General features: G+C 45.1%; 1 protein-coding gene across 1 annotated transcript in view; it reads left to right on the top strand.

Annotated features, from left to right (window-relative positions):
- Positions 1–26,195, top strand: part of kif26ab (kinesin family member 26Ab) — a 99,623-nt gene that overhangs the window by 24,101 nt on the left and 49,327 nt on the right. Inside the window, exon 3 of the mRNA XM_036542747.1 lies at positions 21,922–22,410. Coding sequence (XP_036398640.1) covers positions 21,922–22,410 — 489 coding nt within the window. The remainder of the gene's footprint in view (positions 1–21,921; positions 22,411–26,195) is intronic.

Here is a 26,195-nt window from a genome sequence, read left to right as displayed (position 1 = left end):
TGCAGTAAAGGGGAGATTTACCCCGGAAGACCCTAAAAATGAATCAGGAAAAGAGCCCTCTAGCCAGGCGATCACTTCCTGCCTCCCTGTGCTCATGAGAAAGCCAGCGGGGAGAGGAAGTTCGCAGCTTGGCAGGAGAGTGCGACAGGAGAGCTGGGCTGATTGCACAGAGGGAATGGCATTTCCTCTGCAGGGAGAGGGACTGGGCGCTCGCTGGTGAGCCTAGCAGAGGTGGAGCACAGAGGGGAAAGGGGGGGGTCTCTGCCTGGGGGGGCGCACACACCCTTCTCAATGCTGCCGCTGTTTCATGGCAGAAGAAGAAAGATGTGGGAAAGCTGCAGCGAGCGCTTGTGCTGTGTCACAATCGGCCTGCAGGGAGCAGTTGTCGCGTGATGGTTTTACTGCGGCGAGGCCAACAGTGCTTTTGTGGTACGAGTGCCATGTGGCAGGAATTTTCAGGAATTTTAGTGTGTTGACCTGAGTGCATTTTTCGTCTATCCTGCCCGTGATTCCTGCCACGTCACCTCAGAACGTTTGCGAAAAATCTGTCCACGACCAAATTAATCAGGTGCAAGAAACAAATGAAGCTGAAGTAAATGAGCATGAAAAATGTTCCGTAATTAATTTCAACGCGGTGAGTGATGTCCTCAGAGTCAACAGACTGCAGATGTCTGGGTGGAAGCTGTTGGAGATGAGGGAAGGCCCCACATTTTGCCAGGGTGGTGTCAGCGGTCTGGAGCAAGAGAGGTCGTAGCTCATTTTTCCTGCTGACAGGACCGCAGGAGGTGACCGCAGCTCCAGCAGAAGGGGTCCTCTGCGGAGACCTTCTTGGGCGCCCAATTAGCTGCCCTTTGCCCCCTGATCCCCCCAATCAGACCCCAGACACGGAGGAGGCATGTAGCTGCATCCTAAGAAGGGCTCCTGAAGTCACATTTGCATATGAGAGGCTTTAAAGTGTTTGTGTGTATTTAAAGTTAAAAGAGCTATAACCACAAAGCTGCTTTTTCCCATCACTGGGGCTCTCACTGAAAAAGACTGATCCCCTCTTGCCTGACAGTAATCAGTTGGACCAGACCCTTATAGCTAGAAAAGTGCTGTAGGCCTGATTCAGAATTGCCCTGATAACAGTAATACAGTATCTAGTGCCCACCATCACTTCCTTCGGGGTTGTGTCTTATCTTGAGGAATGACAGTGAACACAGTACAAGGAAACTCTAGCTGAAGGGGCTTTTCTCTCTGATGGCAGTGTCACTATCCTCTTTGCTGCAGGGAAGCTTGGAGAGGGAATTAATCCAACGTCTTGACCTTTCATTCGATAGTTGGTTCTCTTAGATCTGTCACCACAACTGGACTTGATGGTTATGACTATGATGGTTTAAGAAAAGATTGAATCATACAATGTGGGACTAGATGAAGCAGAGGCTCAACAATCAACTTTTTTGGACTGAATTTTTTATTTGGCAACTCATGATTCTTTATTTGGAAAACTTTCTGTCTCTGTGCCTGTGGAAGCAGCACTTGATGTGGATCCAATGGACCCGGCTGGAAAGAGTGATTGAACCAGAAACAAGGGCAGTAAATGTTTCGATAGATTGTTTTAAAGTGCCCATTCATGCATTGAAGTCAATCAAAATTATTTCCTACTTAAATGTTATGTGGAAAAACAACCAAGCAAAATGGTGGCAGCTCCAAAACACTTCATCTGTAGTACTACTGAAACAATTCAGAAATGAGTAATTAGTCTCACCCCCTCCCCCACACTGTAAAATATGTCCCTGCTGCAGTGTAATAGGTGTTTTCCTGTGGTGGCTGTATTTCCATCCTCTCTGCTGTTGTGTATTTAAGTGAAGGAAAAGCCTACATTATAGTGGTGTCCCTGGGTGATGTAGACAGAACACCCAACAAATGATGCCTGCAAGCAAAAACATAAATAAATGTTTTGAATGAGATTTTTTTCTTCCCTCTTCTTTTCCCCCTCCTAAGATTCAATGTAATTATGTTTCTGCCTTTCTTGCCAGTGTTCTCAGCAAGACTAGACCCCTGACATCCAGTGCACCCTGTTTTCACAGGCAGCAGAAGCAGGCGAGACCGTCATTTTAGAGGGTCAAACGTACTAGACCTATATTAGTGGCATATGGGAAACCATAATGAAAACATAGTGGAACATCCCCATTCATATGCAGATGATGGGAGGGCTTTCAGAACGCCATTGCCTGCCTGTGCTTTATCTGCTAATATTTGCACACATGACTTCACAATAGGAGTTATTTGTAGCCCTTTATTTTAATTAGCTCTGCAGGCGAAAGGCCAACAGCCTGTGTCTGTCACTGTCTTAAACAGCGATCCATCACGTTTTTTTTTTTCTTGCAGGTGCTTACACAGACAGGTACACTGAGTAAATGGAGTAGGGTGTGTTTTTGACCCAGACCATCTCTGAGGGAGTCACTGAAACGTCCTGCTTAGTTTGTGTTGTCAGTGTTGAAAGAAAGGGTCATCATACATGTGGTAATTTTACTTCAGGGTATGGTTTAGCACTGTGTCTGGAATGGTACTGTATAGTTCCTCTGTTACGTATATTGCATTGCACTTACATGTTGATCTAAGCGCACACTAGGCACACATTCAACAAAGTGTTTGGCACTGATTCTTGTTCATATGTGGTTGGCGGCATCCTGTTTGTACAACCTTTAATGCCACTTTACTAGATGCACTGTAAGTCACACTGGATCAGAGTGTCCACTAATGTAATCATGCTAATGTAATGTAATGCTTGTATTTGCAGGGTTGGGAGTCCTCCATGTAATATAGGAAAAACAGGAGAAAGGACTTGTGCCACAGACATTCTAAACAGTTTCATACAACTTTACGTACATTTACACATCAGACTTGCCTTTTAGTGACACTGTAGCTTCCCTTTGTCACGATGGGTGAGTCCCATTCTCTCCCCAGGACAATTTTGTTTCCCTCCAGCCCTGCCCCTCACCTCTTGGCAGCACAGAAAGCCCCTCGTCTCATTTGAATGTAAAGTGGGTCGCAGGAAGTGCCTCCCTGCTTTTTTTGTGAGGCTACAAGGCCGTCCACATTATCCCATTGTTCCCAGCAGACAAAGTGGCTAAATGGCCATTGTCACCACGCTTGATAAGTGCAGCGTTCAACAAAAAAAAACCTTCACAATCATTAACTGGATTAGTACTCCCCGTTCTTTCACTAGATTGACGGGGGTTTTTGCGTCAAGCCTTATCTTAGAGTTTCAATAAAATATGTCTAGACATCTCTATTAACATGCATAAACAGCCATCTCTGTAACAGCCAGGGCTGTGGTTTTTAGATAAGTCCATGATAATTCTCCCACACTGTAAAAGAAAATTCAGTACCAAGTCTAATTTTATTTACAAAAAGCTTTATGGTCAAGCCTATTACAAATTATCTTATGATAATTTAAAGTAAGTTATTATTGGATGTGACAACTCTTGCTTGTAGAAAAAAAGTATCTTTAGTCATTAATATGCCCTGATGTTTTGGCTTGCTCTGACTTTGTGAGACATCAATAGATTGATAGATTGGAACTATGTTAATTATTATAGATATATAGATATGTAATGTCTACAAATGAGTTGTGCTTTGTGAGAGTTTCAGATTAACAATTTATTTATTTATTTATTTATTTGTACCTGGACTGGTGTTTGAGCACGGTTTGTCTCTTTCTTATTACAATAATTTAAGCCTTCCCTTAACAATGTGAGTCTGACACTATGGTCTGATGTTCTAAATTAGCCATTATAATCTGGAGCTATTGAAAGGATGTTGGGATACGGGCAATGTTGTCTTGGTATTTCCACTGAGAGGAGACTCGGACGTCCCTGTCAACCTGGGCTGTTGTGTTGAGCAGATTGCTATTCCTGTCCTTTGTTGTCACAGACTCATTGGAGCTGCACAGAAACACAAAGCCTGTCCATCACCGTGATAACACAGAGAGAAGCTGAGATTTAATTGGGATGTTGAGTATTCTTAGATCTTTTATCTGGCACGGAGGCTGTTTCATTACTTGCAGGAAAGAAAGGACAGCACAAGAAAGCTCCATTGTGCTGAAGCTTGTTTCCCTTCAGATTCCGTCCACCTACACCTGAGGCTACCTCCATTAGGAATGTGTCTGCCTGCCTCGTATGAAACTGCATTTGGCTCAGTGCGAGCTGAAGGCAGGCAGTCCTAGACATATGCTGCTAGATCTGTCCAAAGAAGCAAGTGAAGTAGGTGTAATTCTGTGGTGTTGGTTACTGTTTACTTAATTTAGTGTTAGTAATAGCTATGGACAACTTCCATACCTGTAAACAAACAGACAAACGATACTGAGACAGAATGAGTGATATTGACCTTCTTTATTTGCTTGAACATTTCTATGGTTAACGAAAGAGCTGGGAAAACCAAAACAATGGAATGCAAGCTGAACAACTTACTGGCATGGTGTGGGTCATTTATTGCTTAGAAGTTTACATGCGAGGCCAGGTAGCATTGGTGTGCCTATAAATATTACTACCAGAACTACTGATTGTGTGTGTACAATATTCAGATCACATCAGTGTTTTCATTCTGAATATCAATAGCAGTGGTATTTCCTCACAGTCGTGTTAATGAGGACATTGATTACTGTTCTCATTAAACAGTAATAAACACAGCGAGGGGGACATGGATATCATAATTGGCTGCCATCAAACTCAAATAGCGTCCCTCGCTTATCACGGTGAGAAATATCAAGCATGACACCATCGTAATGGAACGTAATTGTTCTATTAAGTTACCCCGTTGCAATTTCCAGCTAGATTGATAATCAGCTATTTTCATTATCAATATCATTGTTATCATGCTCGTGGGTGGCTGTTGTTTATGTTGTCTTTTGGGTTTGTGTGAACTGTTGCCTGTGGTCTACAGGCTTTGTTCTGACGACTTCACCCAGTCATCTGGGGCTCCTCCAAGCAAGCCTGTGAGTTACTGTGAGGCTTTGTGTTGTCCGGTCTGTGTCAGATCAGATGTTTGGGCCTGCAGTCCACCCCAGGCCTGATAGTGGTGGTATTTACCCTCTCCAGGCTGCAGGGGGCCTTCTTCCAGCATAAGTTCCACAGAGACAGCTTGAAAGGAAGCATTAGGAGAGGTGGGCATAGCAAAGCTACAGTGCCCTGCAGAAATGAGTAAAGTGCCTTTTTCTGTGAGCCAGATATTTCTCCTCTGAAATATCTGGGTGATGTAATATTTCTTCAGTGAAACTGTGATACCAACAGAAGAGCTCACTCTCAATATTTTAACTTTAAGCACTATCCTCTGCAATAGTGAATTTCACAGGGAACACATGAAAATGGACGCAACCACTGGTGATGGGTTTAACAAGAGAAACTAGCAGAGTTTACATTTTACATATTATTCTGTATTACATATTATTCTACTGAATTAATTCTGGCTGAACAGTTTGCCCTACTGCAAACATCTCATTCCATCTCATTCCGTTAATTCCATGCTGCCAAACTAACTGATTTAGCCAAAGTAACTGCAGTTGTGTACATAACTTTTTAGAATTTTTTAATATATTGTGGCTATTGAGAAGGATAAAGTATTGCAGGATTCCAACAATATGACACAGTTAAGCAGCATTGATAGATACATTGATAAGTAGGATATTTAAAAGCCACCTAAGGTTGTTCTACAAGGAAGTCAAACCCAGGGAATGTGTTTGGCCTGCCTTTTGAAGTATGCTAGGTTGGTGCAGCTAAACCCTTTCCTGGGATTCATTAAAAATTCTTGCCTTACTCTCAAGGAACATTGAATTTAAGTACTAGGTGGATATACATGTTACCTTACATGTTATGTATTGTAAGGTAAACCCACAGGAAAGAATCACAAGAAAGAACCTGCTAAATTACACCAGCCCAGGCTGAAGGGGACAGAGTTGGCCCTTATAGCCCAATTACAGTTTCACAGCTTGTTTAATTGGTTCCATTGTAAAAATGTCCTTTGTTAGCATACAAATACATGACTGGAGAACATGGCCCTTTCCTCTTTGCAAGTCTTGTGTAGGTGGCAGAAAGGAGTTTGGGGTTGCAAATGTGTGCATACTTCAGAAAGCACATACAAGTGCATTCATTCAAAACAAAACCAACATTACCCCCTCCCCCCAAATTATGAGCTGAAAGAAAACATAAATGGTTACCTCCTGGTTACAGACATTGCAGTGTTTCAAAATAACCAACCTCACATCTGTAGCATGCTTCAAACTATGCCTGAATTCCCTGCAGACTATGTTCCTAATATCTACTGAGACCAGGAAAGGGCAGGCTCAGAGGCAGGTGGAGCAGAACTCTGACAGAGATTGTAGGAGCAAAGGATTCTCTTGGATGGTTGTTAATTGGATGAATCCACAATATATTCTGAATTGCTTGGAACTGAAGCAACACAGTGAACAAGAGGGTTTATTCACATGGCAGAGCGCCAAAGTAATCATTCTTCTGTCCACGCCACTACTGAAGTGGAAAGAGTAATTATGCTTTTGTCAAAGTCCTCACCATTTAAGATGTCATCAGTTCCGTATGGCTGTATGTTTACAAGGGCACAGAGTTTTTTTTTTTTTTCCTGTTGGAGGAGAAGCACACCTGATTTCATTGAGGAAGCCATGTACCGGGAGGGTACATTTGCCGAGCTGACAGTGATGTTTCAAAGCATATTCAGAAGTTTACACATACTTGCAGACTTTGAACCCGAGCCAGCTAAATTATAATTAGGTTGATTTGCAATTTCAAATGAGCCCATACCTAATTAGCCAAATATTCATATCAAAACTGCAGCACAGCAAGGTTGAGAAAAAAAAAACTGATATCAGCTTCATCATAGGTTTATGCAGCAGGTTGTAGACAAGGGAGAGCTAGCAATTATCTTTCCCTCTACTCTGGTGTTTACTTCTCTCTGTTTATGTTTTTTATTTATTAATTAACTTTTTCTGGCAAGCGGTTTGTTGTCCGTCTTGGGAATCCATCTCCATTCGCCACAGCTGGAGGTCTCAGATCTCGGAGGCATTAAGACAGCTGTGCTGGGCTTAGCTGCATTATGGACCCTGTTTATGGGGATTTACGGACCTCAGAAGTTGTTGTGTAAATTCAGATATGCTTAACGCAGTCAGTTTGTTCAGTCAGCCTTTTATGTCCTCCTTTCAGCATCTAGCAAGGTATCATGTCAACCTGTCATTTTCCTCTCTTGGGTGAGGTTAGCCTTTCATGCATTTGCGTGTATATTTTGATTAGATTGAATGGTTTTAGCATTGATGTACATTACCCCTCATTGCTTACTGCTGTATGAATGAATTCATAACAATAGCTTTATCATGTAATTTTGTACATTTGTATAGTAAGGCAACCAAAATTCAAAAAAAAAAAAAAATCAGGCAAATGCAAACTTCGGGTGTTTTATGGGAAGCCTGTATTTTCCCACGTTTGATGTGAATGCTGGGTCACCTACAGGAAGGTTCATTTGAAGATGTATGTTCAGTTTGCTAACAGGCTGGTAGTAGCAATCTGTTTGGAGTGGCCGCAGCTTTACAGAAGTGCACTGGAAGTTAATCCAGAATTTATTTGGAATTGGAGACGCTCACAGAGCCTGGTATGGGTGGAACACTTGAGAATGGAGTGGTCTTGGGATTAAGCATGAAGGTTGGGAGTAATTATGACCACAGTGCTTATTCGCCACAATGTTGTGTTGTTGCATCTTGTTCTGCTTCAGGAATCAGAAAGTCAGAAAGGGCTTTCATATTCAAAACAGGCCTCTCTGGAAGTCCCAGGGTGCGCTGCTGATCAAACTTGTGTGCATGAAGGCAGCGCTCAGCTTTAAAGGGTTATTAGCAAATTTAAAAGTCAATGCAAGCCCACTGCCATTGGAGACACCCCTTCTCCCCCTCTCCCCCGCAGAAAGGCCCAAGAGGATTCTGAAGCATGAATCCCCAGCACAGTGAATAGGGACTCACAGCAAAAGCAGTGATCACCATTTTGTTAAACAAAAGTGCTGAAAAGTCAGGGCTTACAGGCAATCAGTGGGATTTAATGGACACCATTATTTCTCAAGCAGATGTTATCTTTGGTAAACAGCTGCTTTCTTTGCCGCTCTTCTTTCCTTTAATCCAGCTGTCTCTGATCCTACTGTTAGCTGAAGTGGATGTTAATTTACGCTAAACTTAAACGAAACTAAAAACAAAAATAGCCATTATTTGTATGTATTTTTTCCTTCCTTCTAACATGTCTGAGAGGAGTCATCTTTATTTCATTAGTTCCAGGCTTCAAAGAGGTTGAAAGAAAGTCTGTCATTTAGATTGGAACAGGAGGATCTGACTATTGTTTACCTTCGCTTTCTCTGGATTATCATGCAAAGCACGATACCTTTCAGATTAAGAGATTTTACATTGTGGAGTTCTGGGGATTCTTGTAGTTACTGAGAAGGTTCTGATCTCATCTACCTTTTAATCATTTATATCTTATGGCAATGGCCGTTGCAAGTTGCTCTGGATAAGAACATATATGTACAATAATGTAATGTGATGTAATGCATAGACATCTGGGGTGGCCTATGCTGTGTGACACAGCAAGACCATATTCAATTGACCCAACTGTTACAACAGAGGAATGTCATTCAAATGTGTCATCTGTTATTCCAATTCAGTCTGGGGACGTTATTGCAGCGGCTTCACCACTGTGGCTCCGGGCTTGCTAGCTCTGGGTTGGATTTTGATGAGAGCACTCCAGCTGTTTCGGCTTGAACCCTCCCATTCCCACCCCTCTGAGTGGGGCCCCCCCTCAGCGAAATGCGGGGTGTTTGTTTTCCTGCAGTTTCCCTCTGTGACCACCTCCACTATACCTGCGGCGCTGATAACAGCATCCGTCTCCAAGCCTTCCAGTCCGCCTACTGAATTTTTCATGATCTTCTTTTTCCACTCTCAGTAAACTCCAGCTAAATATCTGGAAAGATTCCAGCGGCTGTAGATCTATTCAGGTATTTTAATTAGAAAGGAGACAGAGTTGGCAAGCATGCATAAGTATGCATGGGTGAGAAGGCAGAGATTTGACTGGAGAGGGTAGCCGCTTGCCTTCACAGTGGCTATAGGCAAAAAAAGCGTTAGCAGAGCAAGAAAAGTGAAACTTGCCTCTCTCTAGCCTTGGTGCCTTAATGGAGGAAAATAAAAAACAAACAACAAAAATGGATGTTTGTTCTTTGGCATCCGGTATGGATTGTACTGTTTATTGGACTGATTCGTCTGTGCAGGTCTTGTTTGGTTGCTGTGTTCTGGGGGTTCTCAAAAGTGGCGAATCCCCTGGTCCCGTCACACTAACCCAGCTGACACAGGAGAGGGCTAGTGTTACCCGATCTGCTTAAGCTCTCATGGTGGATTAGACCCTGCTTGGGTGTGCGCCCTGCTTGACTACATTGGCAGCCACTGCTGTTGGTGAGGGGGAAGATCATGCTCTGCTCAGCACGGATAGAAGCTCACCTCACACGGCTAGCATTAATCATTGCAGTGTTCCCGGCCCCCGCCCCCCCCCCCCCCCACACACATCAACACCAGGAGGAATTCGTACCTCTCACAACACAGGGCATTGTGTCCATGACACCTCCAGAGAGACTGTTTGTGCAGGTAGCCCCTGTCATTGAAATATTCCACCCTTGTTGCCTAACTGGCAGGGCAAACACACGATTGAGGAGCCTGTCAGTTGTCTATAAACTGTTTGTACGACACTTGAAGTCTTTTTTTGTAGTTTTGTTAGGTACACATTTGGGTGACACTTTCAGGCACATTCCATGGCCCATTTATACAGTTTGACTAAGAGAAAACTTGCCTTCTTAAAGACAAAGAACTAGTAATGTTTTAAACCCAACCACCTTAAGGCTTTGTGTCTGTCCCTGTGTCTTTTACAGCTGCCATTACAACAAACATTTCTTGTTGATTTTTAATTCTGTATACTGTATATACACTGATGAGCCAAAACATTATGACCACACTTCACAGGTGAATTGAATAATGTTGATCATCTCCAGGTCTGGGTAGGTTAGATGGTAAGTGAACAATCAGTTCTCGTAGTCAATGTGTTGGATGCAGGAGAAATGGGCAGGAGTAAAGACCTGAGTGACTTTGACAAGGGCCAAATTGCTATGGCCAGACGACTGGGTCAGAGCATCTCTAAAACGGCAAGGCTTGTGGGGTGCTCCCGGTCAGCAGCGGTGAGTACCTACTGACAGTGGTCTGAGGAGGGACAAACCACAAACGCAATGTGCAAGGGCAACGAAGGCTATCCTGTCTGGTCCGAACTGACAGAAGGTCTACAGTGGCACAAGTCACACAAAATTTTAATGATGGTTACAGGAGGAATGTATCACAATACACAGTGCATCGCACCCTGCTGCGTATGGGAGTCCATGCCTCGGCGGGTTGGCGCTGTTTTGGCGGCACACGGAGGACCAACAGCATATTAGGCAGGTGGTCATAATGTTTTGGCTCATCAGTGTTCATCCCATATATGTTCTATCTCAACGTTTAATAGAGATTATTGGTAGGGTAGCGGAAAGGTAGCGGTGTGCCACACTCCCATACCTCGGAATAATTCATGTCCCTGGCAATGAATGGTAAGCTCTTCACCCCCATTGGAAGTGATCCTGTTTAGCCCCTATCCTGCCTGGTGCTGCTGCAAGCTGATGACAGCTTGAGTGATCAGGAAAAAAGATGCTGTGCTGACGGCTGCTGGACTCCATGGGGGGTTTGGGGGGGGGGGGGGGGGGGTACTGAGGGGAGATGTCCAAACAGTCTGAAAGGAGCCTGTTTTCTTTGCATGCGTGAGTGAGCACAAAAAGGTAATTAACAGAGCAAGTGAGGGAAGTGATGGATGGATGTGGTTTGAACAGACAAACATGGCACAGAACAGTTTCAGACAGTCATAGAAAGGGTCATATAGTATTATTTACTGTTTTTAAACACTCTACCATGTTCTCGAAGAGACAGCAAAGTTTTTTTTCCTGTGTTTGAAGTAACGCCTTTTTAACCTTCACAGTTATAATTATTTTAATCAAAGTGTGTGGGGCTGACTGATTAGAATAATTTAAAATAAACTCCTGTCTTGTGTTTTAATTTGCCTATATCCAGCAGTCTGGAGATAAAAAGTCAGCCATTTTAAGCACTAATAAGTTGTATTGTATTCTGCCACATGTTTCTAACCTCACGGTTTAATAGGTGTGATTGCTGAATGGCAAGAGCTGGTTTCACTGTGTTTTCCCTTCTGTAATCCATGAGCGATCAATGGCCATTTGATTTATAAGTCTCTTCAACAAGTCAAATTTTTGCTGCCGTACATGTGACCCTGCAAGGGATGAACAAATATCTGTCGCGAAGCATTTAAACCATTCAATTTAACAAAATTCTGCCAAGTATGCTCCATCTCACTTCACACCCATCTGCCTTCAGTCCCCAGAATGCAGGATGCTGGTTGATCAGTTGCCTGTTAACATGAGGCTTGCACACTGCAAAAATGGATATAAATTCAAATTTAAGACAGTAAGTCACAAATCAGCTTATCGTACCAAGAGAGAGAAATATCTACTGCTTACCAAAGCATTTACAGTCTACATTTATGTGCTTAAATGATCAAGCATTTTCATAAGTGAAGAGAGGGACTAACGTATCACTTAAATGTAATTTAAATTTTGGTAAAATTATACTTTTATTCATACACAGGAAGTGTGTTAATTGAAGTGCATACATTGCATAGGTCACGAGGATTTTTATGTGTGGCTCAGTCTGGATGGTAGGGTTAGGAAGGCGAAGGCTAACAGAATCACACTAATTCCAGTTCCCAGAATGCCCTGCTCACTCATCCATGCGAAGACATAATTTGTCTATCAGTGACATCCCCCACATGCTCTTGTCCAGGGAACGGCTCAAGAAACAGCTGTACGCAATCCGTCTGCTGGAAACGGCTGCCATTTCCACATTCAGAATCATCTCCAATTGCATGGCTTCTCAAAAGCCTGTAGCTTAATGATGTGTGTGTGTGTGGGGGGTGTGTACACAAATTATATTTCTGCTCATTATGGTAATGGTTTGACTTTCCCATCACTATGTGCTAAAATTGTGTTAAAAACAATACTCACATGTCTCACTCCTCCCCAAATAGACTGTTGAAGCGTTAGTGTTGTGACAGATGAAAAAGTTGTCATCTTGCTAAATAACAGTTCTGTCGCAGAAATGAAAGGAATTCCCCTAACTAGCATTGGTAAAATAGAGGCAGCCTACAAACTAGAACAACAGAAATAGCTGGGGCACCAACTACTCTCACATGCTCCTTTCATAAGATCCGTGAAAAAACAAAACGATAGCGTTGTGCGTCTTTGAAGATATGTAGGGTCCTTACTTAGACTAATATCAAACCAGATCTCTTACTCTCTGCATGTTGCTTTTCTGAACTAATGTCTCTGAAATAAACATGTATGCATTGTTATGCCATTTTCCCCATACCTCTATTTGACTGCAGAATCTCTTCTTTGGGCAGCAATAGTGTTAAAATAATCCTTTGAAATTCAGGGGAGTCTGTAAATTGTGGACTATGTGTCCACTCTATGTGCAAGATGAGTGCTGTCTCCTGTGTTTGGCCTTTTCAGGTCCCCTTCGAGTCAGCTGCCTAAAAACTGAAAGCCAGTCATTTTCCATTTTAATATGATTTATTTCCTAAGTGGTCCTTCTCTCTGAGAGTGTTCGTTAATCTAGATCTTATATATTCTATAACCCATTTACACAGAAGTACAGTAACCCATTTCACAGCTGCGGTTTTAATCGAGCTATTGAGGCAAATCATTCTGCCCTGCACCACAGCTTTCCCACTGAGGATTAGAACCCAGTACTCTCATCTTATTACTAGCACTGGACTCTGTTGCCATGTATGAATGGAAACATCTCTATATTAAGTATACCAAAGTGGGGCACCGTTTGTGACAGCTGTCCAGTGCCTCAGTCCCACAGTGCATTTTAGTCCTTCGGTTCAGAAATGCAGAGTGCTCCCCTACACTCCTCATTATCATGGAGCTCTGTTACATCTCTAGGTAGAACCATCTTGTTTCGCAGGTCTGCATAGGGCATGGAATCCACCCGGTTGTCTCATTCTTGGCATTCAGTGCTGTGTGACCGTGCACGATGGTGTCACGCTGAGTGACAGGGCGAGTCTCCGAGGTGTTTCACTGGCTTAGAAGATGCTGAGGGTCTTGCCATTACCATACCTCTGAAGATGGGGCAATATATCCTGGCCCCATTGTGCTGCACATGGTGCTGAATGTTAACTGGGGCCAGAGGAACACATGCTTGAGATGGCGACTGAATTGAAAAGAGGAGCAGACTGAAGGGAAAACATTAGGCTTTTTGAATGCATTAATTAGTGGTTTCTTTGTTTTTTTATCATGACACAGCTGCACATTTTATTCTGAGGTCATTAACACATTTTTCACTAATGTTACATTGAAAGGATTCAGTTGTTCTGTGGAAAAAAAATGTCAGGCTTTTGGTGCTCTGACTCTAAATGTGTGGGGAATTTCAGTCATGCCTTTTAATTGTGTTTATTACCTTAGCAATTAAAATCATAAGAACAGTAAATTAAGGCTGTGGGTTTGTTTCCAGTGCCACGGAAAGAAGAAGTATGCCTCTGTTGGAAACTGGAACAAGGGTCAATTCATGGGTGCGTAGGGACTGTAAGGCAGACTGGGTTTTTAAGAAATGAAGAAAAAAAAAAATAGATTTCCATGTTCTCCCTAAAGGGAATATGAAGCAAATTAGGGACGTGATTTGTTTACATTTCAGTCACTGGTTTTGTGTCCCAGATCACATTTCAAGATGTGCGATTTCTATTAATCTTGGAGTTTGCATGGAAACATTTTCAATATACACAGGTGATATGAGGGCATATTCTTTTCTATAATATTGGAATTAAAGTTGTTTACCCAACACTAAGATATTCAGCACATCTGGAATCGTTCATGCAAACATTTTGGACTGCATAATTTTCAGACATAAATAATATCACTTATGCTGGGTAATTACTCTGCATGTTTTTCTCATTCGCCGTATGTTACTTTGCAATTACGAACCCGTTAATACAACTTCTGTACAGCTACAGCCGTTTTAAAAATCCATTGCAACCCGTGCGTCTGTATCCCCTCGGCTAATAAAATAGTTCCTTCACGTCTGCGATAAACCAGTTTTTCAAAACAACAGTACTGTAAATATCTGAGTAAACGGACGAGCAAATGTGAGTTAATTTTTGGAACTCTGATAATATAAGTAGAGTGTATGCCCGAAGACATGGTGATACTAGAGGAAGAGCTTGTTGGTAATTACATTAAACGTCCATTAAACCTGACTCATCGATACAGCGAAATGGGATTACACGACATTATATCAAATTAGTAGGCTACTCCTTGCCCCTACTATTACCCGTTAAAAGATGCTCTTTGCGCACCAGTAGTTCAGAATGGATTTGGTCCAGTCATTTGTTAAATATTTCCATAAAGGCACTTCATTTAAAAAGGAGACTTCTCACCTGCTGTTTCCAAAGCCACCGTTTGACTCTGCTACACCAACCAATTGTCATCGCCTGTGGGAGAGGCCACGTAATTAGCTCCATCGCTTGAGCCTGCAAAGTCCCCCGCCCCCGTCAGTTGGCCCGACACCGTGTCAGGATATACACACTTGAAGGACTTCGCGGGCCGGAGCCACCGGGGGTCTTGATTTGGAGTGGAGTTCAGTTATCTCGCCTGCGCGGCGCAATTGTCTGCGCAACTGGTGATACAGGAAAACCGTCTTCGGAAGGCTTCATCCAGCTCAGGTAAAACATAATTGAGAAATCATTCGCTATTGCCTGAAACGTTCTCTCTAGTTTAATACTGACGTACGATACCGATTTCAGCGCATAACTGGGTTCACAGCATCTTTCTCGTATACGGAGCATCTCTTTGTCACGTCAGCATGTAACTTCAGTTACTTTTCTCGATTTAGACAGAACCGTATGAAAACATTTCCTATTTGCAGTTGCGTTGATGGAGTACCCCTCGGTGGGTCAAGTGAAGCACGTAACTGTCTGTTAACCAGAATTATACTTTAATCACGCTACTCATAATGCAAGGATGACCCATCACATATCACTTCTGAGGAAAGTTTTTAAATGATAAATTTCCATTAAGTATCAACAGAACTCACTATGCCTCTGTTAGGAAATGAGAAAAAAAGATTTACTTACTTTGTACCTATCATACTTTGTATTTATACTATTATACTTTGTTTCCTGGGTAAAACATTAACATTTATAAATCCAGTATATCTGAGCAAATACTTTTTGTTGTGAAATTTTGTTTATTAGCACTTCATATGCTCCAGATATAAATATATACATTGTATGGATCAAGTTCAGGGAAGTCTGTACTGGAATTGGAACCATAAAGAATTATTATATCTTGTCCTGTAGGGATCATTCATTATACTATCACTGTTTGAAACATAGTGGTATAATGAGGTGTATGTACTTTGCTCTGGCTGACAGGCAAGGGCGGAAACTCTTCCAGCAACAAGTAAGCAGCCCTCAGACATTCACAGTACGGTGCAGAGACCTGCCTGTCCTCAGCCTGGTTTGATGCTCCATTGTTGTCAGCTCCAGTTTGTCCATCAGGGGCCATTCCCGCAGCAGTAAACGGCGTCGTAGTGTGAGATCCGGAGCCGCGGCGCACCTAGCGGCCTGCTGTTTAGGAGCCGTTAACTCCTAACAGCCTGTGTCTTTCAGGGTCGCTGACCACCAGCGCATCAGGAATAGTCTTGCTGATGAAGCTTAAACAGAACGGCTGGTGCACTCACCTTTTTTCTGTGAATGAGAATATGCTTGAGGTGCTCTTAAGACCAGCGTGCGGTTTGGGGTCGAAGCTATGCATTTGCCACCTGAGCTGTCACAAATGAGTCATATGAGGAGCAATCAATGTATCGGGATCTCATTGGTTTTCTGCTGTGTACTATGTATAGCTTTATAAATTCTGTATCACATGGACTTGCTGTCCAAAGTATTCTAAGGCATTCTACTACTGATGCTCTTTTTGCTACCGTGTTTGCATTAACTGTAGGGAAGATCATTTCTCTTGGTCTTGATGGATATATGTTTATGAAATATGAGTTCATATTGACTTTGAGAAAAGCTCTATTTCTCTTGAAAATTAGAATTGTTTCACCATCAGTTTCCAATTACCTTGTAGTTGGGTATATGTTGTAGTATGTTTATCATGTTTGAACAAAATATTTTCTAGGGAACACGTGCCACAGGCAATGATCATTGCCAAGTAACACATTACATGTGTGATAGCCAGACACAACTAAACAGCAGGCGACGTTGCATTTATTGTAAAAGAAGAATAAGACTAGGACTTTGGGTTGGGATTTGGATACTGGCAATGGAGCTTCTGGCATGTGCGGTTAATCTCTAGCACAGACCTTCTCTTCACTGCAGGGGTATAGGGTCAATCCCAGCAGGCCTTTCCTGCTCCTTGACTTCTCTCCCTTGTCTCGCAGACCTGTAATTACAAACGGAATGGTTTCCAGGCGTCCTGAGTCGACAGGAGTCCCACACCCCCTAGGGTTTATAGCCCACACATCACACCCCTCCCCTCCAGACCCTGCACTGCGGAGGAATTCTTCCAGGGACCTGTGCCCTCGAGTCCTGGGAAGGCAGGGCTGGTGGAGGAGGGGAGGGCTTGCTGTGTGTGTGTTGGGGGGGAAGAATAACCTTTGGATGTTGCTGTTATCACGGGACCATAATCTGCCTTAATGACCTGTGGTGAGAAGAGGCCTGCCACTCTGAGCAGCCGGCACGGCAGCTGTGCATGTCCCTTTGGCAGTCCTGGGGGGGCTTGGGGGTGGGAGGATGGAGGGCTCCACATACCTGTGGGAAAGTGTCCCAGAGACAGTGCCCCAGGGTGGAAGAGGGATTTTATTTCAGGATAAGTCCCATGGAAAAACAGATGAACTCCCATGTCTTCCTGAAGCATTGGTGCTAGAGGCCAAGTAGAGAGAATAGCCTTGTCTCGTTTCAGCAGAGCCTTCAAGGAGAAGGAGTCAAGCCGGGGATAAGGGGGGGGTTTGAACAATCATTGTGAAAGGCATTAGGCATAGCTGTGTGGTCTCAATTATATGCACAGACATCAAGAGTTTCTAAAGCTCGGCCATGTTGTATTGTGTGTTAACAGCTACAGTCCAGTGACAGGAAGTGAGTAAAGTGTGGAGAGGCACGTAGTATTTTTGAAAAAGTGCTTACATTTTCACTCATTGTTGGATTTGGAGCTGTATGAGAAACTTCCTCCCATACTGCTCTGAGGGAAAACGGGTAGGGAAGGAAAGTGAGAGGAGTTTCTTTTCCTCCGAAAGTCGGTTCTTAGCAGCAGTTTTGCTCCTGGTTCCCTCTTTTGTTTCTCCTCCATAGCACATGGAAATGCCCTCTGGTGAAGGTCAGCTCTGTCTCTCTGTGACAGGCGCTTCCAACCTAACGGAACAGAAAATTACGTTTCACAGCGTATTTTACTTTTAATGGAGCATGGATGAAAGTCTTCAGTCGAGAGCCTCATGCATTTTAAAGTGCCATGCCACTGGCACGTTTTGAGTTAGTCGCAGGTCCATGTTGGGGGAAGGGGGGGGGGGGGGGGGGGGAGCTGACATGTGGCTTTTCATCAAGACAGCGAGCGCGCGGCTGCGCTCCCCCGGCTGGCTTATCACCCGCCTCCCATCGTCGGGAGGAACGCGGGGAAAGGGAGGACGGAGCAAATGGTGTGTGATCTGGAAATCGGTTTCATGTGCCTGAGCTCCATTTGCATTCAGAGGCCCAGAGGACCAAAGAGAAAGAAATAACGCGTGTCTTTTCTTCTCCTCTCCTGTAAGTAGTTGCGGTTGAGACCGTTTTCGATCAGCCCCTGGGGAGGGATTTCTGATGAAATATTTCAGTCAGACAATTTGTATACTCACTCCTGCTGCCTTTTTGATCTCCTCGTCATTTGCGTGCGAGGCAGGGACAAAGTTGTGGGACAGTGGCCCGTGTGCAGCCATTCTACAGGCAGGTTTTGCCTGCCCCCCTCACGTATCTATAATGAGGCCATAGAATCTGACTTTATAAGCCTCCAGAGTTTAATAAAATCCTTGCTGACAGGCAGTAAAACAACAGAGTTTCCCACAGGGCCCTGGGCCAGAGGTGCAACCCCAGCATGCCTCACTCCCTGCGCTCTCCGTGTATAAAGCACGTATGGGGTGATGATCACATATGCAGAGCAGGGGGAAGGAGAGCACCGATCTTTTTATGGGTGTCGACGTGTGGCAAGTGGGTCAGTAACCTTGCACTTGTTCCTGACAAAGGCTGTGGCCTCTTCAACAACTGAGGAGGCAGACGGCAGCTTGGACTTAAATCTCTATCAAAGGCGGATGCCTCACGCTGCATTGTGCTCCTCCAGTGCTTCGCACAAGTGCTATTGTCTCTCCGAGGGGGCCGATGTGCTCTCAGACACGTGCATCTGCGTGCGAGACCAAGTTCTTTGCAAACACTCACACCTGTTAGCTATATATTAAAAAGAGAATAAACCACGGCAGGCCTTCTGATATCAGTGACCCTCTGGGCACACATGTGTTCAGTACAGGGCAGAAAATGGAGTGTTGCTGTACTGGAAAACCACTGGAAATTTAGATTGTAATAGTGTGTTTTACAGCCTCTAAGTGCTCAGAAGAAGATGGAAGTTGCGCACAAATACACCTGTGGTTCCATGCATGATACATGGAGTGGGAAACAGTGACATGTTTTATGTTGAGAACAGGGTTTGGAAATGTGAACTTTGACAGACCACACTTATGGAAATCCTCCACCAGCACTGTGAAAAGGGGAAACCAAAACTTCAGCTCTTCACAATACATACGAGTTAACAAAGCAGAGTGTTGTGGCGAGATTGCAGAGCACTCGAAGTTGCGATATGAACAGATTGCTGGCATCTGGTGTGGCGGGCCTTTTCCCAGCATCCTCTGCAGGACACTCCCTAGCCCTCCAGACAAAAGCACTGAATCAAACACGATGAACACCCAGTGCTGAGGAGGGTGCATCTTGCCTCTGACCTCCAGTTCACTCCTGGAAACATAAACTTCACAGACAGCTTTACAAGGGAATCCCAGTCTCTAACCTCCATAATTGAAAAGAACAGCAGATGGGGAGCTTTGCGTTTTTTATTAGCTTCCCTAAATCAATGGTTAACAATGTGTGGAGCAAGGTGTGGAGGGGAATTGATTTCTGACTCCAAGTAATGTCTGGAGGTTGGGGTGGTCAGGGGTGAGTTAGAGGTGGTGAACTGGTGTTCTAGTAACCTGTTCCATGGCCTGTTTTGAATCTAGGCATTTTTCTCCCGTTTCTCCTTTCTGACCTGACTATCATCACCAATTTTCCATAGACCCCAGTCCCTAAAGGGTTTTTGGGGGTTTGTGTGAATATATTACAAACTAATACCTCCTGCTGAGAATCCCTGCTTGCAATGGTATTCTGAAGCTCAGTAGTGATTAGTAATTGAGCTTCACCATGTGCTTAAAAATATCTATTCAGTTGAGTGCAGATCCTCATAAGAAGGTATCAGTAGTAGGTAATATTTCCACCCTGAGCCTACATAAGCCCTCAGATATGGCAGCTTTTCTCCAAAGAGCTGTGTGTTTATCTAAATGCAGAATGGTTTGGTAAGCTCTATGTATCCCCTGCATGTTTAACTGAATAAAACTAATAAGTAATGATGGCTTAGAGCTGATGGTTCAGAGAGATGGAAATGCATGTCTTTAATCAGGTCAAAAGTACACTGCCTGCTAAATAAGCATTCACACAGAGATTAGAGTGGAGATGTGCTGTGTTCTGTGATTACCGAACCCAGCATTGCACTTCAACTCTATATTATCAGACAGGTGTATGGGGATTGTTGGAGTGTCCAGTTAACTGAGGTCTGAGGTCTGCTTTGGGTCATAATGTCTATCACCTTTCGTCTGATCCTGTACAGGGAAAGCAAATTAATGAAACAAACACCCAAAAAACTGAAGGGCCAGCACCTTTCAGCTTGGGCCTAGGTCACAGCAGCCCCAGCTTTTTGTGTGTCCCCCAATGGGCCGGGCCCCGGGCAGCAGCCCACTTCAGCCGCGAGGGGCCTTTGTGGCCCCGCTCGTCAGCCCGGTCTCTGTGGTGATTTATCTCTTTCATTACTGAGGTGGATCTGTGTGCTGTGAAGGGCTGTGAGGGGCTTTTGTGGGGGGGGGGGGGGTCGTGCCAGAGCCAGGAGCCCTGCAGCGCGCTGGGGGAACTGCTCAATGTCGAGAGTGAATAATAATCCAATGTTCTCAGTCTGGCTGCCCATTATTGTGGGGAATGGAGAAGGTCTCATTCAGGTTGGTGGCTACTTTTTCTGGTAATTCGAGAAGGACATCCACCTGTGACCTTCTGTGAAGCATCCTGAATCCAGGAGAGCTGTGGCTTCATTTTAGAGACAATTGGGCAACATTAGTATTGCTGACACTAAATTGACAAAAGCCTTGAGCCTTTCCCTACATATCCATATGTAACCATCCGACCCACAGGCAAAGAAAAAAAAAGCAAAACTCTGGTCATATTCTTTCTGACACTAATCCATTGATGGTTGTATGGTCCTGCGGACGCACGCCGGAGAGCTCGACCTGCGGTCGCTCTTTTTCCCCTGCCATCTCACTCCACTTGATTAGCGCCGTGTCTCTGAAGAGCAGAGGCCTCATAAACGTTTATGCATCTGTGGGCCTTTGTTGTGTTTGGCCTTAATGCTGCCAGACTTGAGCTTTCACCCTTTATGCCCCTTAAGAGACTTCAGTGTGAAAGAGGTAGAGAGAGAGAGACAGGCAGAGAGAGGAGTGTGTGTGTGTGAGGCTGTCAGCCTTTCTCCTGTGCATTGTGGACTCTGGCTAATTATAACTATAAGAGCAGGAGACAGGAGAGGCCATCAGGTGTGGCTCAAGCCTCTGCCTTTCAGGCACAGATGATTATTTTCATGCCGAGCGTCTTATCATATGTAAATACTCGGCTGAGATTTCCCCAATCAGTTCAGCTGTTGTTTTGTTTCTCCCCCTACCCCCACCCACACCATCTGAGGTGTGTGTCAGGTAGTCAGGGATTTGCTGGAGGGGGGCAAGGAGAGAGGGGAAGGGACTCTCTGCAGAGTGTCTTCCATGCAGTGTATTTTCCTTTTTTGGGTCTCTGTTTCCCTTTTCTGTGGGTAATGATCAGGGCAGTGGTGTGTAAAGCACTTCCTCAGTCTCACCTGTTGCAAGGCATTAGACCAAGTAAGCCATACGAGGCAGCTTGTGCTAAAAGCCCTGTCTGAACCATCGGCAGGAGAGCCGGATTGGGTTTGAGGGGAACGGTCGGATTCTCTCGGGCTCGTGGGGTCTAATTCCCTAATCCCCGCACTTCCTCTCCGCAAAGTTTTCTTGTCTAATTTTTCCACTGTTTGCCTTCCCCTAAGACCCAGGCAATTACTGAGGTAGGGGCACAAACGTTTGCAATGCGATCTGGTCTCTGCAGCTGCAGGCTGAGGATAGTGATCTAAACAAACACTGCCTTTTGGGTCAGGAAGCGGTTAAGCCAGGATTTAGACTGGGGGTCTGTGGCACATTCCCAGGGGAGACTCCAGACCACACCAGTGGCCTTTTCCACTGTCTGATTAATATCATGACCAGACGGCACCCCGAATCCCCCACATCCAAGAAATCAGCCTAACATGTAGGACGGAGCAGTCGGAGGCGTTATTTCCTCCTTTTGTTTGTGTGTGGATCGGAGCAGCTTTAATCACCTCTCTCTGTCTCCTCCCCCTCAGGACCCGGGCTTCGCCGCCTTCCTCTTCGACAAGCTCCAAGTGCCTGAGTACCCTCCGCTGGGCCGGCATGAGGGTGGGGGCCGCTGTGAGGTCTGCACTGCCCCTCCCCACCAGCTGAGACAGCAGGCCCTCCAGACCATCCTGGCCCTGGCCAAAGACATGCCCGACCTGCCGCCCAGCGCCCTCGCGGGCCTTCCCCCGCGCCCTGCAGCCCACGGCGTGGTCACGCTCTCCTCCCCCCGCGACTGGGCGGCGCCCGCGGGGAAGCAGCCCGCCAAAGCCCACACCATCCTGTCCGCGGGGGACAGGCGCAGGGGGCTGGGCTGGCAGCCGGGCGCCTCCGGCGGGGCCAAGTCCAGCGTGCAGGTGACGGTTGGGACGGGGCCGCTGACGAGCACCCTCAGCTCCGTCACCATCCAGGCGCAGCAGTATCTGGAGGGCATGTGGAGCATCTCCCGCGTCAACAACTTCCTGCCGCAGCCCTGCCTGGTAAGATCCTACCCCCTCACTGCCCACACCCCTCTCACCACTCCTGCATGTGATGGATATCTCAAAAAACACTCATTTTTCATTATACCACTAATCTGAGTGATTTCAGGGGAGCTTGTTATTTGGTTAAGATTGTGAGATATATTCTAAAGCTAGGCCTTTTCATGCAAAGGAAATAGCTGAAACAACTGACAATATTGAAAACTTTGCTGCCTGGACCAATTATATAGGTCAGCGTTTTAGGCATTTAAGAACCACAGAATCTAGACATTCTGAGCTGTTGGAGACCTCGTATCTGAGAACTCCCCTGGAGACACAGCCTTTGGTTGTTCAGAGGTCTGACCCTGGGTGTTAGAGGGTTACTTTTGAGACCATTACTAATATGGTGACCTTTTCCTCCAAGGCCTTTAAAAGCTGTTACTCAGACTGATTACTCATTTGCAGCATAGACACAGTTCCCATAATTCTCCCCTCTGTGTGTGGTCTTGAAGTTATTTAGTAATACGCAGAGTTTCATTAAGGGCTTGCTGTGTGTTGGTGTGCAGGGGGTGATCATGCTTCCCATAGCAAATTCAAGGCCAGGGCTTCCTAAACATGACAGTGATAGGGCCGGCTTTCAGGTATTAGACTCAAATGTCACAGCCTGATGATGTCACAAAGGGGATTTATCAGGCCTGACCAATTACAGCTACAAAGAAACCTATACTTTTCAGGAGATCCAAAAAATCCTTGAATTGACCTGTGGATCTGTGGGGCCTTTATTGGCTAGAGCATCTAGTCCACACAGCACCAGTAAAGGATACTCATGTGAACCTCAGTGAGGCCTCTGTGATGCAATGATGTACAATCTTTAGGGAAATGTGGCTTATAAAGGGTCTCTACTAGCATGACTAACAGGGGAAACACACTCAGTTGGCTGCTCAAATTAACAAGGACAGCCGTAGAAAAAATTCAAGCTGTGCTCCCTGGTGGATACCTGAGAGTTTTCCTCATGGTTTCAAAATTCACCCTGTACAGGTTCTCTCAGTACTGTGTGCAGTACTGTTTCAATCTTTTAAAAACATTTGATGTGCAATGTCTTGTCATTTCAGCAATGAGAAACATATGGTTACAAAAGCTGATATCTGTGTCTCCAATGAGAAGTGAGAAGTGTCTCCACAAGAACAATATTTGCCCACAGCTGTGATGGACTGATTATATTCTCAGGCACATGGTACTGTGTCCTGCTAGGTGGGGACATGCACAGAGTCCACTTTTGGCACACACTTAGATCTGGATCATCAAGTGTGAATGAGCTCTCCTGGATCTATCTCCTTACCAAGGTTGGATCACAGCCCTGCTTATTAGGGACATTAATGAAAGTGCACAGATGCCAAAATCAATAGGCGTATTGGATATGCAAACATCAGCCTGGGTAACATCCCGGGGGTGAATGGTCGTAATTGATTGGAATGATGGAAGTGTATGACGAGGCACATTCTTTATTAGTTTCATGAATATGCATTCTCCTTCGCTGAGGCCGAGAGAGTAAAGGATGAGAACAGAGTAAGTGCGATAGAGCTGATTTTGGCTGTGTCTGAACAGCTATAGAGACATTTGTGTCCCTCACTCATTCATTAACTAACTGACTTTTTTCTGCACAGAAGGTACATTTCCTCTAGATCCTCTAGAGGTGTTACCTCAAGATACTCTAGATGGCAAAAAGCCATTAAGAAGGGGATCCACCAAAGTAGCAGTAACAGTACCTTTTCTTGATCTTGTTTTCTGATGTTTATGAAATGGAGGAGTAAGGATTTGCTATTTGCTGTTAGTTGTCTTCAGTCAGTACAGAGATGCGGGTGTATAACACATCACAGTGTTCTGCATGCTCTTGGTGTCTCCCCTTCCACTGAAAGGCACATCTGATCAAACCCCAGCCTGCTTTATCACCACCCTGTGAGATTTCTCAGTGGGTACCCAGTGTGTACAGTACAACCAGGGGTTACAAGGAGCCCTGTCTATTCCTGACCAGGTTTTTCATAGTGCCTTTGTAGTGTTGTTTTTATCTAAGTGATATTTAATGGTATCTTTAAGGAGATGATCAAATGCATTTCCTTGAGGGTAAGTGTGTGTGCTGGTTTTGATGCAAACCAATTAAATTTGCTAAATCAGTGCAGCACTAGGACAATACGGCCTTGTTATAAAAAAATGCTGAACTAAGTAACGATTGGGCTAGTGTAACAAACGGAGGGGTGAGACTGGAGTTAAAATCAGAGCACAGTTTCCACAGGCCCATCAGAACTGTGAATGACACTCCAAAATGACACTCCTACCGAAACCTATAGGTATGTAGCAGCCCCTTATATGAACATTTATAGGTCCTCATGGACAGGAAAACAGTGAACCAAAACAATGCCAGACCTTCCCGCTGTCGACTTTCTACATTCTAAAACAGCAAATACGGGCAGCCTCTCTCCCCAGTGTCAACAAGTGCCTGTGTGTCGGTGAAAGCATGACCGCCAAGGCTTTTAACTGAGAGTGTGCAGCGCATGGCAAAGAGAGCAGTGCTGCATGAAAGCCTCTCCAAGCAATTAGGGCTGTTTCAGGCGGCGGCGCATCTCGCCCGCGGAGAACCACAGCCACAGCTCCTGCCGAGACCCCGGCCGTCCCTTCAGGACACCGAATAAAAGCAACCCAGAAATGCGTCCGCCATTATCTTTAAAGGCCTACTCTTTCATTAGAAAGCGGAATCCCTCAACATGACAAAAAAATAAACCGTGGGCTACGGAGGGCCCCCTCGTTGTGCTGAAAGTCGGGGCTTTAATTCATGACTCCAGATTGATTTCTTGGGGGAAAAGCTCAGCACGTGGCGCAAACAAAGGAAAGGAGCCCGCCTCTGTCTGACAGCAATCCTTGGGAGGGGAATCTTATTCATGGAGCCTGAGGCATCATCAGCGCTCAGAGGCTCTAATGGGGCACCTTGGAAGTTTGATTTGCCGGGGACCTGGTGCGGCAGGGAGTGCGTGCGGTTTTGAATGGAAGAAGCAATGAGCAGAAGGAGAGGGGAAAAAAAGCCCCTCTCAGAACCAACAGATGGGACCGCCGCCTCACCTGAAGTGAAAAAGAGCATTTGACATCCATCTGGGGAGCATAATTGGAAGAGCGAACACGAGTCCGGCTCGGCTGAGCTGACTGAGGCGTTTCCGAGTGGCTGGGCCCTGACAGTGGAGGACGCGGCTCTGAGAATCTGAGGCTCCCGCGGTCACTTTTCTCTTCCTCCCGCTTTCCTCATTCATTTCACGCGCCGTGCTTTCGGCTTCTCCCCAGATCAGAGAGATGTGGATCGTATTAAATATCGGGGAGGGAGCCGCCAAAGGATGCATAGCAGAAAAAGTTGTCCAGGTGAACTTTTTTTGCGCAATAACATTTCAGAATCACAATAATCACAGAAGTGGGAACAGGAAAGCTTAATCTGCCCAAATGATCTAAACGTCCACAGTCACATACAGCATGCTCTGCAGTGTGCCCTAATCTTCCCAGACCATGTGCTGACCCTGGGATTTTTCTAAAATTGGCGCTGTAGGCAGCATGCTCTGTTGAATGTTTTTCTTTATTCTTGTCTGGCCGTAGCCCCATGTGACCCCCCTGCTGTTGTCTGCTTTCCATTGGAAGCCCTGTGGACTGTCTGCACGGCTCTCCGCTGCAGTTCCGCTGGGTCGGCATGGCATGGTGCCACCGGTGTGGGGGAGGGAGCAAGGGGGTGGAGTCGGGGTGCGAGGGTGGGGAGGAGGCATAGATTTGTTTTC

The sequence above is a fragment of the Megalops cyprinoides genome, chromosome 12 (assembly GCF_013368585.1).
Source record: "Megalops cyprinoides isolate fMegCyp1 chromosome 12, fMegCyp1.pri, whole genome shotgun sequence".
Lineage (NCBI taxonomy): Eukaryota > Metazoa > Chordata > Actinopteri > Elopiformes > Megalopidae > Megalops > Megalops cyprinoides.
Note: the sequence above shows the minus strand (reverse complement) of the source record. Positions and strands in the feature narration are given on the sequence as shown.